Below are 13,596 nucleotides of genomic sequence, written 5' to 3' on the forward strand. Positions count from 1 at the left end.
ACCAACAGTGCACCACTGCTAAAGAGATTTGGAAGGAGGGAGGTCAGTCCAGTGAGATATTCCAAGTATGAAAGTTTGGACCATAGCACACACCACAGGCATGAATACTTGGCTGGCCACAACTTTCAGCCGGGCCCAACTTTCCAAGACTGGAGGCTTGGTGGACATTACCACGAGTATGATTACCCTGATAATCCATACGAACATAAGCACCATCATCACCATCATCGTCGTCATAGTGACAAACATTATCATAAGCATGAGCACATGCACTTAAAACAGGAAAAATCAAAAGGTGAAAAGTTAACAGAAAGTAAGGGTGAAAAAGCAAAGAATAGTAAATCAAAAGTAAATTATGATAAAAACAAGAAAGGAAAGGTTAGAGGTGTAGACATGGGGAAAGGTGAAGATGGTAAAGGTAAACAGAATGGTACATTCACAAAGGTGCTGCTCTCACATCATTGGAATGAAGATGAACAGGAGAATAATGAAGAATTAGACATACATATCAAAGGGCATGTCTCTGATGAACACTTGACACAGAAAAAGAACCACAATACTGAAGAAGAAGCTATTGAAGCACTGGAGAGTTCACTCGCATCAAGAGGAAAAGCTAGGGCCAGTTTGGATATTTTTAAACAAATACTTTTACAAAAGCTTGAGAAGGAAGAAGAAAGACAGCATAATGATGCTGATATTACTTTTCACTCAGTTTCAGGTAAAGTTGATAAAAATGATGACCATGAAAGAGATGGTAATGGTGATTCTGAAGTATGGAGGAATGCTAACACTGAGAACAGTTCAGATATTAAAAACCAACAAAGTGGTACTTGCAGATCTTATGAGAATGAATTGACCAAGAAGCTGCAAAAAGAATCATATGAAAATGAAATAATTCTTAGAAGGATGCCATCTGGGCCGTTTGAATCAGACTTGAAAAATTCACAAGATGATGTGACAGAAAGTAAACGATATTCATATGAAAATGAAGTTTCACCAAAGTTAATACCAGAATCATATGAAAATGAAGAAATTATAAGGAGAATGCCTCTGCGTCAAACAGAAGTTGGGACTTCATCTTCCTATGAAAATGAAATTGACAAGCTCATACATTCCAGTTCCTATGAAAATGAAGAAGTGTTAAGAAAAATGCCTGATGGTCCACTTGATGAAGATCTTATAAGAGGAAATCTCTCCAATACAAATGATGATGAAAATATGAGCGACAATGGTTTTAGAGCATTACACAAGGATAATGGGTCATTGCATTCAAGTATCAAAGAGCTGCTGAAGGAGTTTGATTTTGATGAACCTGATAGGCTGGATGACATCAGTGACCAATTAAGTCTAGGCAAGAAACATGTACATGCACAAGAGAATGTTTACAGTATGCTTGAAGATAAGCATTATGATCAGAAAGGTGAAAATAAGTCTGTAACTAAAGGGGAGATATATTTACATCCTGTATGTAGCCATGAAAAGAGCAATGACCAGCTTGTAAAAGAATCACAGATTCCAGAAAAGCCTGTGGTCCTACCAAGAAGGAAGGATTTAAATAGATGCAGGTCTTTGTCAAGTTTAAACACACCAATTTATGAAAACTCACCTAGCATGACATCATCTCCAGTATTTGCTCCTAAGAGTGACAAGATTTCATACAGAGAGGTTCCGGATGAGCTGTTCTATGCAGTCACCCCTGCCTTGGGCAGTCCAGAGCATGGTTTCCAGCTGGCCCAGCCTGATTCAGCTCTACAGCCACCTACACCACATCATTTCCTGTCGCAAGACACATCTAACCTTGCAAGAAAATATGTTAATGAGCAAGAACATGGTGACAAAGTATTTATTGCATCAGATGTATCAGCTACTCACAGTATACCAATCAATACATACAACTTGCCATCTGACTATAGTAACAGAGACCGTTCTAATGGCAAAGTTTTCTCCTTCACTGACACTGAACCTTTCTCTTCTGGCTACTTCTCAAACAATGGTTACCCTTCTTCAAATCAAAACAATAATCTTTCTGACATTGGTGATAATACTAACATGTTTTCTGCTCCTGGCAATGAGGCTAGCAGTAATTTGTTGTCTGCTCCTGGCAATGAGGCTAGCATTAATGTGTTCTGTACTCCTGGCAATGAGGCCAGCATTAATGTGTTGTCTGCTGCTGGCAATGAGTTTAGGAGTGATATGTTGTCTGTGACTGGTATTGATGCTAGCGGTAAAGTGTTGTTTGCTCCGCAGGTGTTTATGAAGGAGGAGTTTGAGCACCACCTGGACATGGAGGCGCGCAAACTGCACACAGAAGCAGCACTTAACATACAGAAATGTGTGCGTATGTACTTGGCGCGGCGGTGGTTCCTCGCCACCCACCGGAGGACCCTTCGGCTGCAGGCAGCAATACGTATGCACCTCACAAGGTAGGAGCTAACTACTCTTTCTGAACAATGACATTTATACTTGCTCAAATGGATTAAAGTGTTATGATAATTTGACATTTGTAAGGCTATAGTCAGTTCACTTGTTTGACACTTTTTCTCAGTCCATTTTCCAAATTTAAATTTCCACACAGACAATGTACAACATTATGTTATTCATATAACACTGCCTCTTAGTCAGTATTAAACTTTCGTTTATGGGCTGTAAGATTTAGTGATTGTCATTTTGTCTAATTGCCCAAGGCATAGAAGATGTTAATGCAGACAAAACATAAATGTTTATTAACAATTAAAATGTACAAAAAACTGCACACTTTCATCAGAGCCAACAGCTGCTCAGGTAGGTGGTTTAAAGAATATCATAATGTACAAATGATTGTAAAGTCTGTGAATAGTACAGTTTGAAAAAAAAACAATAAGCAATCATCTCCTTTTCAAAGAAAGTCCAGATGTTGCACAAGTCTTATAGAAATTATTAATAGAAGTAAATAAAGCTCAGAATTATGCTCAGCTCTGAGAAAGTCACTTGCAAGACCTCCTGTTTATTTTAGTTTGTCATTTACTAAACAGATGAATTTGAGATTTTGTGTTGATTTCATAAATTGAAGTATTTGAAAAAAGGATTTAACTTTTCAAACTAGTGGAAAGAAGAGCTTGTTTCCCTTGTAGAAATCAAACAGTGAGACAAGGGAGTTTGTCAAAACTGGGCTGTTGATAAAAATATGGAAAACAATTTTGTTTTGTAGAATTGCCATGTATACTTTTCTAAGGTGTGTCAAGGTTTAGAAATTACCTTTGTTGGGAGAAAACTTAAAAAAAAATGAGCACTAGGTGTAAATTCCAACTATCCCCCCACACGTGTGCCAGCCTGGTCACTAGTTGGTATGTGAGGTGTTGTAGACAGCCGTAATTGATCCATCTGTTACAATAGCGGTGCGCTGTCATGCCCACACTGGGCGGATCTTACACCTCAAATGACTCCTGTCACTTTAAACCTTGCATGAGTTATGGCCCACATTGTGCTCCTATTCCTGGCAAGGTGGTTGGACTCCACTAGGTTAAGATAAAGACAATATAAAGGTTGCAATGTTGAATGTTTTGATCAGATATGGTTGAACTATTGTGTTCAGAAATAATTCAAGGTTAATTTGAGTTTGCTGAAGATGCTATTGAACTTGTAAGCTGTTTAAAAAAGATGGAAACACCGCAAAACATTACAATTGACCATTACAAGGAATGATAAAATTGATATTTATTGGACATTCTTTGCCTGTCAAGCCAGATATCCTGTACTATCAGAAGCCCTCTTTGGCAGAACTAAACAATGATGTATTATCAATTACAACCTGGTGAAACCAGCTCTCCACATGTCCTTACAGTGATTATTGAGTGTCACATACATTGTCAGTCAGCAGCTGTCACTGAACTAAGTAAACAAAACAAACTTTTATCAAAATGAGCAACATTCACTTTTCGTTCATTTTTAAACGTCAGTAATGCAAGGAATGCCGTGTAATGTATTTTAGAAATGAGGTTGTTTTGTTTATATATTGTTATATCTACCAAATCAAAGCCAGTGGCAATGTAGTTGAGTGGAGATGTAACCACCCATAATTAATCATGTGCTTTCTTGTGAAGATCGGGAGACACTGTGTTGACAGTTAAAAGGTGTTAGGTACAAGGGCCGCTGACATGTGTGTATTCATTGTCGGAGGGCCAGCAAAGTGGGCTTGTGTATTACCCAGTACTGTCCTGTCCACAACCAGGGATTGACTCCTGTGTCTTTTAGGTTTTGGCTAAAACTATTTTTTGACACCATTTGAAAATATTCAAATTATAAAAAAAAACAGCAACTTTATTCTGATACCACTTGGAAAGCTGCTTGATATTACTACTAATGTGAAGGATAACTGTGAATTCTGTCGGAATAAGAAAAGGTTTCTGTTGGATATATACAGTCAACTTGGTTGTTTTTCAGGAAGCGTTACCGAACTGTGCACCATGGAATTATTAAAGCTCAGGCCCAGTTTCGTATGCACAGACAACGCAAGACATATCTAAAGGTAAGATAAACATGAAAACGCATTATTCTTAAACTTATACCAACCTTTTTGTGCGCTTACATGTGGCATGATATTTTATGAGGGATGTAATATTACAAGGACCTAATAGTTTGTAAACTTATTTCACTGAAACGGTGACAATAAGACTTATTTTAAGTCATTTTAAATTTGGGACGTTGATAGAGAATTCTTATTAAAGGTTTTGCCATTATTCTATAATAATTTTCCAAACATTAAATAAAACTATGATACTTCAGTTATAATTAAACCAGATTGTTTTTAAATTCTAAATAAAAATCAATACATCAGTACATTTCGGAAATCTTTTTCAAAAATTAAAGCTTTTTTCCTAGGGATATATATGTATATTTAATTATTTGAAAAGTAAATCTTCTTTCATGTTGAAATTTCGATCAGTTTGCCCATTATTATTTTTTTGCAAGATGGATGGATCCTTGTGATAGATGTGTACAAGGTATCTAAATGTTTACACAACAGTAATTGCAAAAATAATACTTTGCTCTAAGAATTAAAGGGTTGTGACAGTGTTTGACGAACTGTGAATTTTCATAATTTTGTTACTGATTATTTGTAAGCTCTTGCATAGAAATAGTTTGTTGCTGTCTTGTAAAACAATATTTGGTAATTGTGTTCGGTTGTTTACAGAATAGAAATTATATCAATGTGTTGGACTCTCTGTGTGAAAAATTGTATTTATGCATTGAAATTTGAATATATGGAAGATAAAGTCAGTTGATTTTGAAATTGGTGAAAATGATTATGGATTAATATAAATAGAATATCACCTAAAATTCTCTGATTTTAAAAGTGTTATTTTCATTTCAGACACGCGAAGAGTTACACCGAAAACAAAAACAAGAGCAGTTGGCTAGGCAACGGGAGAACGCTCGCCTCAAAATGGAGCGTGAACGAAGGGTAATATCTACATTCTTTAAGTTTATAAAAACATGAAAAATCTTTAAATTGTCAAGTATAGTTCAATTTTAAGCATGCTTTTTTTTATATTTCGGATCAAGTTTTGTGCAAAATGTCTTTTAATTTCAAGAGTCACATTGTTTATCCTGAATTAATATTTGAGAAGAAAATCAAATTAATTCAATGAAGATATAAAGAATGTCAATAATGTTGTCAAGTATCAATATTTACAGTTAATTGCTTGTCCCAATGATTTAATTACATCCTGGGGAAGCACGTTTGGGACAGTAATGTGGCGATGATTGACATCTGATCGCCAGACAATCTTGTTCATGTCAAAATAACCTGCAGAAAGAGTCAATAATTTGCATACAAGATATGTTGCACTTTGATCTTAAATTTTTATAAACACATGCATAATAATGTCATTGCATTATAAGAATATTTTCATAGTGTTATAGAAAAAATACTCTGATGTAAATGGTTCATAACCATTCCCTAATTACATTAAGGTCTCATGAAAAGAATATTCTGTGTAAATGAATTTGAACACAAAGTTATGATTAAAATCCTTTTTCAAAATATTTTATTTTTAAATTCAATATTGATCAAAGTTTTACATTCTGTGTTTCTTGGTTGAATGGCAAATATATAGGCCATACTAAAAATCAGCTTAGTTTACAGTCATTCAAACTAGATGTATATTTTATGTGAAAATGACTTTCAATTAATTCTATTAGTAATGTTCAACATTTTTTCATGCAGCTGTTTTCATGACAGCAGCAACACAACTTTGGCTTTCATGCATGAAAGACTAGCCTTTTAGAGATTTTTTTCAAGATGAACCAATAGAAAACAACAACAAATCGTTAATGTCATTAGATAAATTGTGATCCAAAATTAATTTCAATGAAAAACTTATTTTTGCTTAATAAACAAAGAAAAACATATTCGATTGAAAGGACTGTGTGCATAATTATCAACAATAATTGCAGCCCATAATAATTTATTGCCTTGCTGTGCTTGTCTTAAACATTTTATTGCCTTCTAATAAGAGATGCGAAAAAGCAATTCTTCATTTGGGAGTGACCATGGTCTAACAACATTGTGTTTATTGTTGAGAAGTCTTTATCAATTGCCTTGGGAATGTTTCTGCTCAATTTATCACTGGTTAAACACTGGTCAGATAACGCTTCTTGTCTCCAGTATAAAGTATTAATCTGGTGGATCTGTCTGCCTCACTTATTATAGGTATAAATGAATATTTCATTGTCTTTATGAAATCAGTCATAATTTACCGGCTGTCTTTCTAACTGAAGAAACTATGTCAATCACCATTATTCATTGTAAGAAACTACAAAGGTTTGTGTTTGACATATTTATCTTTATGGTTAAAATAAGCTTTCCTTTTATTCCATTCACCAAATAGGAGGGCAAAAAATGTTATTGCATGGGCAAGGTAAAATACCTTGCAGATGTGCACAAGCATATTATGCTGTGTATTTCTGTTAAATAAAATTCATCAGTTGACATGTTTGTTACCCAGAGGAAGACATTTATTCCAATTATGTTAGTATCCCCACCCAACCAATGACTGTTATACTGGTGTGACTTATGGTCCAGCGCTGGGGGCCAGGAGAGCCTGGTTTGCTGCCTGCTAAGTGGCTACATTTATAACGCCTGTCATCCTTCAGCAGTGATGATGGGCATGTCCCATTATTTACTTGTTAAATCCACTGTGCCATGTCTGCTCTCCATACATCAGGTGATATATGTAAATATTCATGTAATGAGTGTAATAAAATTAAAAAGCCAGATAAAAAACATAATATTATGTCAGAAACGTTCCCCGAAACATACTCTTTCTAAGAAGTCCAAGTTCAAAATGCTTTTAAAGAAGTAAGTAATGACAGAAATAAATACATGAACCTTTCATTTTGGCTTTCAGTCAAATTGTTGACAGATGAATGTAAAACATAATTTTCAATGTGATGCAGAATTTTTAACATATCATTCACAGTTAAACTTGTAAGTATGCTTCTAATGCTGAAAATATTTAAGAATCATTTTCCATCTATAATGACATTGTGTTTGTTTATGGCTGTTGAAAACGCTGTCATCAAACTGATTGTAATTTAAACATAACCTGTCTACCACATCTTATTTCTATCTATTCCAATGGAGTCAGTGCTATTTAGTCTGTAGGGATTACAGATTATAAGTGTACCCTGGGAGCCTGGTAGGGGTTACAGATTATAAGTGTTCCCTGGGAACCTGGTAGGGGTTACAGATTATAATGTTCCCTGGGAGCCTGGTAGGGGTTACAGATTACTAGAGAACCCTGGGAGCCTGGTAGTGGTTACAGTTTATAAGTGTACCCTGGGTGCCTGGTAGTGGTTACAGTTTAAAAGTGTACCCTGGGTGCCTGGTAGGGGTTACAGATTACAAGAGAACCCTGGGTGCCTGGTAGGGTTTACATATTGCAAGAGAACCCTGGGTGTCTGGTAGGGGTTACAGATTATAGTGAACCCTTGGTGTCTTGTAGGGGTAACATATAATGAGATAATCCTGGTAGCCTAGTAGGGGTTTAATACTATGAAAGATCCCTGGGTGCCTGGTAGGGGCTGCATATTACTTGAGCACTCTGGGTGCCTGAAGCCGATGTTAACAAATCTGTTGACAATTTCAGGAGCGGGTTCTCCAGGCAGAGCAGAGCATCAAAAACCTTGACATTCCTGGGGAACTGGCCTTTGTCTACAACAAACTTGATGGTAAGGTTAATTAGTCAGAGGAACTAACACTTTTTTCCTTCGTGACTTAGTACTGTTCTCCAAGTTGTTACCTCAAAGATTCAAAGTAAAAATTGCTTGGTGTTTGATTTATTTACTGTTGAATATTAACATATTTATAATAATGGTAAAATTTGTAAAGTTTAAATGAGGTGGCTCGTTTTTCTAAGCTTGTCATCTTGTTAACTTTGTAAACATAAATTTGAGTTAATTTGTCTTGCCAGGTGTAGCCAGTAGACATATTTTATTGCTGTCATCAATTTTGGTTAGTCATTGACATAACTTAGTTAAATACTTTGATAAAGAAAAAAGTTTTGTATCTTGCATTCAAGATATAAAAAACACTAAGCATCAATTGTCTTTCGCTACTTTACTGATGGATGATGGTTACAAATTTTATCTTCTTAACTACGGTATTTCTCTTTACCCAACTGAGCTTCTGCCCCTAATGGTATCCCGTTGTGCAAAGCTATTTTACATTAATATAATTAAGGCTCCTAATTTGGATCCCCTGAGCTAGTAGGATTACAGTTAAGGTTAGCTTTGCCAAACATTTTTGTGTTGTTCCCAAGCCACAAAGCCAAAGCAGAATACAATAATACATTGCCTTCCCCTGTGCCATGCCTTCTTTTTGTGGTGAGGAATCAAGTTGTTGACTACAAACCCCTGAACATTGAACCAACTTGCTTAAACCTGTATTCTAGACTGGCGTCCGGCACACAGCGACCGTCACATCATCTCGGTGATTGGGGATGTTGTTCCTATGCAGTTCCAGTACAGACTCCCCACAGATATCAACTCACATGCATTTAGCAAATACTCCAATGCATACTTCAAAGTAAGATGTGTTTCTGTATTTTGACTGTTTTTGATGTTATTAAAATATTGAAAATGTTAGGTTTATTCCTTGCTTTTTATGTATATTAAAATGTTTAAATTGTTTTCCTTTTGCAGGACCCTGACTGGGGTGTGGGTGTAGAGCCCATAAAGTCAGCCCTTACACATGTACAGGGCGAACAAAATAACAGGCAGGCCCTCGCCACCTTCAAACTGGTATGTATTACCCTAAGCCTTTATTAACCAAATACTTTAGTGCTAGTTGTGTTATATCAGTGATTTCAATTTTTTTCAGGGAAGTTACACTTAATCTTTATTCGGTTAGAAAAGAAAATGTCAGTTAATCTTCAACATAACATGAATGTATATACTTTACTATGCCATAACCCTCTTGCCCAACTCCTTTAAAGATCCTGAAGTTCATGTATGATGGTACGCTGGGTGACCGAAAGGAGAAGGTACTGGCAGACTACCTTGTGCAGCTGGGACTGCAGAATGAAGGCCTGCGTGACGAGATATACTGCCAGCTGGCCAACCAGACCTGGCGCAACCAGAAGATTGCACCGGCGGAGCGGGGCTGGCAGCTCATGGCTCACTGCCTCTCAGCTTTCCCTCCCAGCCAGACCCTCTTCAAGTTTCTACTCAAGTATGTACATAAATAAGACTCCTTTGCTTGGATATTTTTTGAAGCTTGAAAAGTAATCATCACAATATCGGATTTTTGAAACACAATTTCCACAGAAAATAAGATGAAGTGGTTTTTTACTGCGAAACATTAATATTATGTGGGAAACTTATTTTTTTGGTTTTTCATTGTGGGTTGGGTAATACACAAGTTCAAGATCCCAGTGGCCTTTAATTCTCAAATTATACTGTCTATGTAAAAGAGTATGCATGTTTTTATATGGAATAAACATGGTCACCAGATACAGTACCTTAATCTTTGTTTATATTACTTTTAGTATGTTATATGTTATGTATATCTTCAAAGATAATAGATTAAAGACAATCACTTGCTTGTTTCGTATGATATAATGATAATTATTGCAAGAACATTCAAGATTCTGATTATTAACCTTGTGAGCTTGAGTGTCAACCTTGTTTATTTGATAAACATTTAATCATTTTTTTTCTGAGCGGTTTAACACAGTTTGCAAAAATGCTTAATTGACATTTAATAGATGCATAATTTTATATTCTTGATGTGGGTGCATCTTTATTTATGGCCTCAAATATACCAATCAAGTGATCTTTGACATTGTTATCTGCGCTAATTGGTGTATTGTCCCACTGTAGCAAGTGTTATAATGTGTGTGACATAGATGACAGATAGCATGAGATCAGAATGAGGTGAATATGCAGGTGTCTTTGGATCGTTGCTCTGATTTTTTTTATTAAAAATGGAAAATCCACAAATTTAAGAACCAACAAAATTGTTGTTTATCGAAAAACCATGAAATTTAATGCTGATGAATATAAATGATTTCATAGTACGTGCTCTAGGTGATTTAAAGAGATTTATCAGTGAAATAAAATCATGTCTCACTGTTTTAGACAGTGAAATAAACATTTTATATTTTTCACTGTTTTGAAATTTTAGTCTACCCTCAATAACAAATCAAACTTCAGCGTGCACAGGGCTGGGACTCAATTTCAACGATGTCATTTTCGAAATGATTTTATATTTGTGTTCAATTCAGCTTGTTTTTCTGAAAAACTACAATTAAATGTCATTTATATCCATTTTAGGCATGTTAAAAGTTGTTTTTTTCGTTTTACCTTGTTAACACCAAAAATAAATAAAACTAACTTTTGGTGCTCGGTGAAATATATTACGATCTTACACTGAAACAAACAATTATTGTCCATTTATTGATAGTTAATAATCGGTTTATGTTTATTTTGCTTGAATTATCCTGTATTTCCGTTTCTGTACCCTAGATATGTGTCTGACATTGGAATGGGTGGTTACGCATGGTTCTGCCAGCATAAGGCCTTGCAGTGCGGAAGCATTGAACCACAGCTGTGCCGCATCTACCCACCCTGCCTTCTTGAGTGGAGAGCAGCACAAAGGAAAGCCAACATGGCTCTTGAAGTCAGATTTGCAGACAGTATGTACTACATCCGTATTACAGAATCAGTGATGTTTTCATTAATAAAATTTGAAAGGAGCATTCGATGTTATTAAGTTTGCTTAAAAATTAGCAGCTAATTGAAGTTTGATAATTGAAGATATTAAACTATCCTTAAATAATAATAATCATTGGAATTGGTACTGAATTTATTTTCTTAAACTTTTTAAATTTTTAATTATGTGATATCCAAGTTAAAACACTAATCTAAAAATATATTTATCTCATGCAACGTGTAAGCTAAGTAAATTGAATAAGTATAACATGAATTTCTAAACTTTTTTTCCAGATGCCACAATGATTGGCCATGTAGAGTCTTGGACATCAGGGGAGGAGTTCTGCAAACATCTGCTGAACCTGCGCGGTCTCCGTGAAAACAACCGGGGCTGGACCCTAACGCTGCAAGAGGATATGGACTACTATGAGCTTATGGGGCTTGACTATGTGTTTGACCTTGTCAGTGAGATGGAGATCTCCCCAGGGTTCCCTGTTTGCCGTTCACACTTCCTTGTCTCGTCTGACCGCACTCGTGAGCCACAAACAATGCAGCGAAGCCTTTACCATGAATCGTGAGTACATGTAGTCACATATGTAGGGTTATAAATCTATAAGGTACTTTTGTGTAGTAGTCTACCCCTTCAAATAATGGTTAAATGTTAACAACATGCCAGCTAAAAAAGATAAATTATGGTGTTAAAAACAGACCGTTGTATGTCAGATTATTTTTTAGAAGAGGTTCTTTAGGAAATTGCGTTTTAGAAAAAAATGGTGATGTTTTGTTTTATTTCCATCAGACCTCACAACCCTGAGCGTGAGCGACGTATGGTAATGGTTGGCAAGTTGCCAGAACCTCTCAAAATTGACATCACGAAGATTGAGCAGCGCAGTATGAAGCAGCGTGTTGTCAACGGGGAGGAAGCGGAGGAGAACGGGGTTGAGTTCTCTATGACGAGTGTTCTAAACAAGCGACCCCAGGGTGTGAGTGTGGATGGGCTCTCCGACACCAAACTAAACTTGCGCTACACAAAACGGAAGGCAGCACCCAGCCCTCCAATCGCTAATGGCCATATTATCACCAACGGTTACAATAACGGTGACATTCTAGATAGTAGCAATGACTTGTCACAAACACAGCTGAATAGGCGATACAATGGTCTGAATGGTGAAGACATTAGCCCTACAAAACTGAACCAAAGGTACTTGCGTATGACCAAGGTGGCTGGTCGCCAGGGAGGGGCAGCCAATAAAATTGCTCACAAGCGAGATGGGGACAATGTGTCTGTGGGCACAGGCCAGTCAGACTGGTCACACTGGGTGGAGGATGTGTTCAGTAATGCCCTGAATGAACATGTGGATGGGCTGTCTGATGCCAGGTCTGTGGAACATCGGCTGAAGGGTGGTGGCAAGGGGGCAGGGGATGGTGTGCCCGGGCCTCAGTTCCAACAGGTGAGAGTAAGTTTTGTGAGATTTTGTAAAAAAAATTGTCTGGCATTAAAGACATTATTGTCATGAAAAGATGCTTTTGCTTATGTGATTCACTTTGTGTGATTTATAGAAAGAAGATCACATAACTTATATTTTCTGCTCATTGTTCAGGCACAGCTTTTAACAAGATTTTAAAATGTTCTGTAGCAGCCAGGAATGGGTGTCCAGATGAATGGTGGTATCAACATCCCCATGCAGCAGATGCAAGGGGGTGGGATGATGAATGGGAGCCTGCCTAACATGGCCACAACCCCCATGGGCATGACCCCAGGGATGGCTCCACAACTCACACCCCAGCAACTTGCGGCACAGCAACAAGCCATGCTCCAGGCTTATGTAAGGACTCACTATCACTCTTAGTAGTATCTCTTCAGAGAGGACTGCAGTAACACAAAAATGTAACATAAATCATATTTGAATACACAAAAATATAGTTTCACCATGATACATGTACATTCATATAAAAACAATAGCGCATTAAACATTGTACACTCAGCTTCTCATGTGTTTTGCCTCTTGGTTGAATAGGAGATTTTAAAACATCTCAAATGTATATGCAGAACTACATGTAGATGTGTGAATGAGATGCTTAAGTGTATGACCTATTAATATTGTCCCTGTTTGCCAGGCCACAGAAGTGGGAATGTACCCATTCAAAAGGATCATGTATAAAGGTTAAAAAATACAGCATAATGCCAAATAATATAAACAATCAGAAGCCTCCAGTTCAACAAGTGCAGTGTAGCTTGAGGGCTGAATAACATGAATAAAATGTAAATGTCAGTTGATTATATTGCACTAGCTTCTCAGTCCAAGATGTACTGCCAGTGCTACTATGAACTGCTGGTTCAAAAATTGCTGCTGTCTTGAATTGATACAAAGTCAGGCATACAAAGGCATATTTTACAATTAA

The 13,596-nt window shown here is 36.6% G+C and overlaps 1 protein-coding gene across 2 annotated transcripts in view; it reads left to right on the top strand.

Annotated features, from left to right (window-relative positions):
• Positions 1–13,596, top strand: part of LOC128211886 (unconventional myosin-XV-like) — a 49,828-nt gene that overhangs the window by 26,611 nt on the left and 9,621 nt on the right. For both annotated transcript variants that reach the window (XM_052917000.1, XM_052917008.1), the window contains exons 16-26: positions 2,248–2,423; positions 4,420–4,504; positions 5,351–5,440; positions 8,130–8,211; positions 8,934–9,067; positions 9,184–9,282; positions 9,477–9,712; positions 11,008–11,177; positions 11,488–11,767; positions 11,993–12,650; positions 12,831–13,019. In XM_052917000.1, the coding sequence (XP_052772960.1) occupies positions 2,248–2,423; positions 4,420–4,504; positions 5,351–5,440; positions 8,130–8,211; positions 8,934–9,067; positions 9,184–9,282; positions 9,477–9,712; positions 11,008–11,177; positions 11,488–11,767; positions 11,993–12,650; positions 12,831–13,019 (2,199 nt within the window). The remainder of the gene's footprint in view (positions 1–2,247; positions 2,424–4,419; positions 4,505–5,350; positions 5,441–8,129; positions 8,212–8,933; positions 9,068–9,183; positions 9,283–9,476; positions 9,713–11,007; positions 11,178–11,487; positions 11,768–11,992; positions 12,651–12,830; positions 13,020–13,596) is intronic.

This window comes from Mya arenaria, chromosome 2, assembly GCF_026914265.1.
Source record: "Mya arenaria isolate MELC-2E11 chromosome 2, ASM2691426v1".
NCBI lineage: Eukaryota > Metazoa > Mollusca > Bivalvia > Myida > Myidae > Mya > Mya arenaria.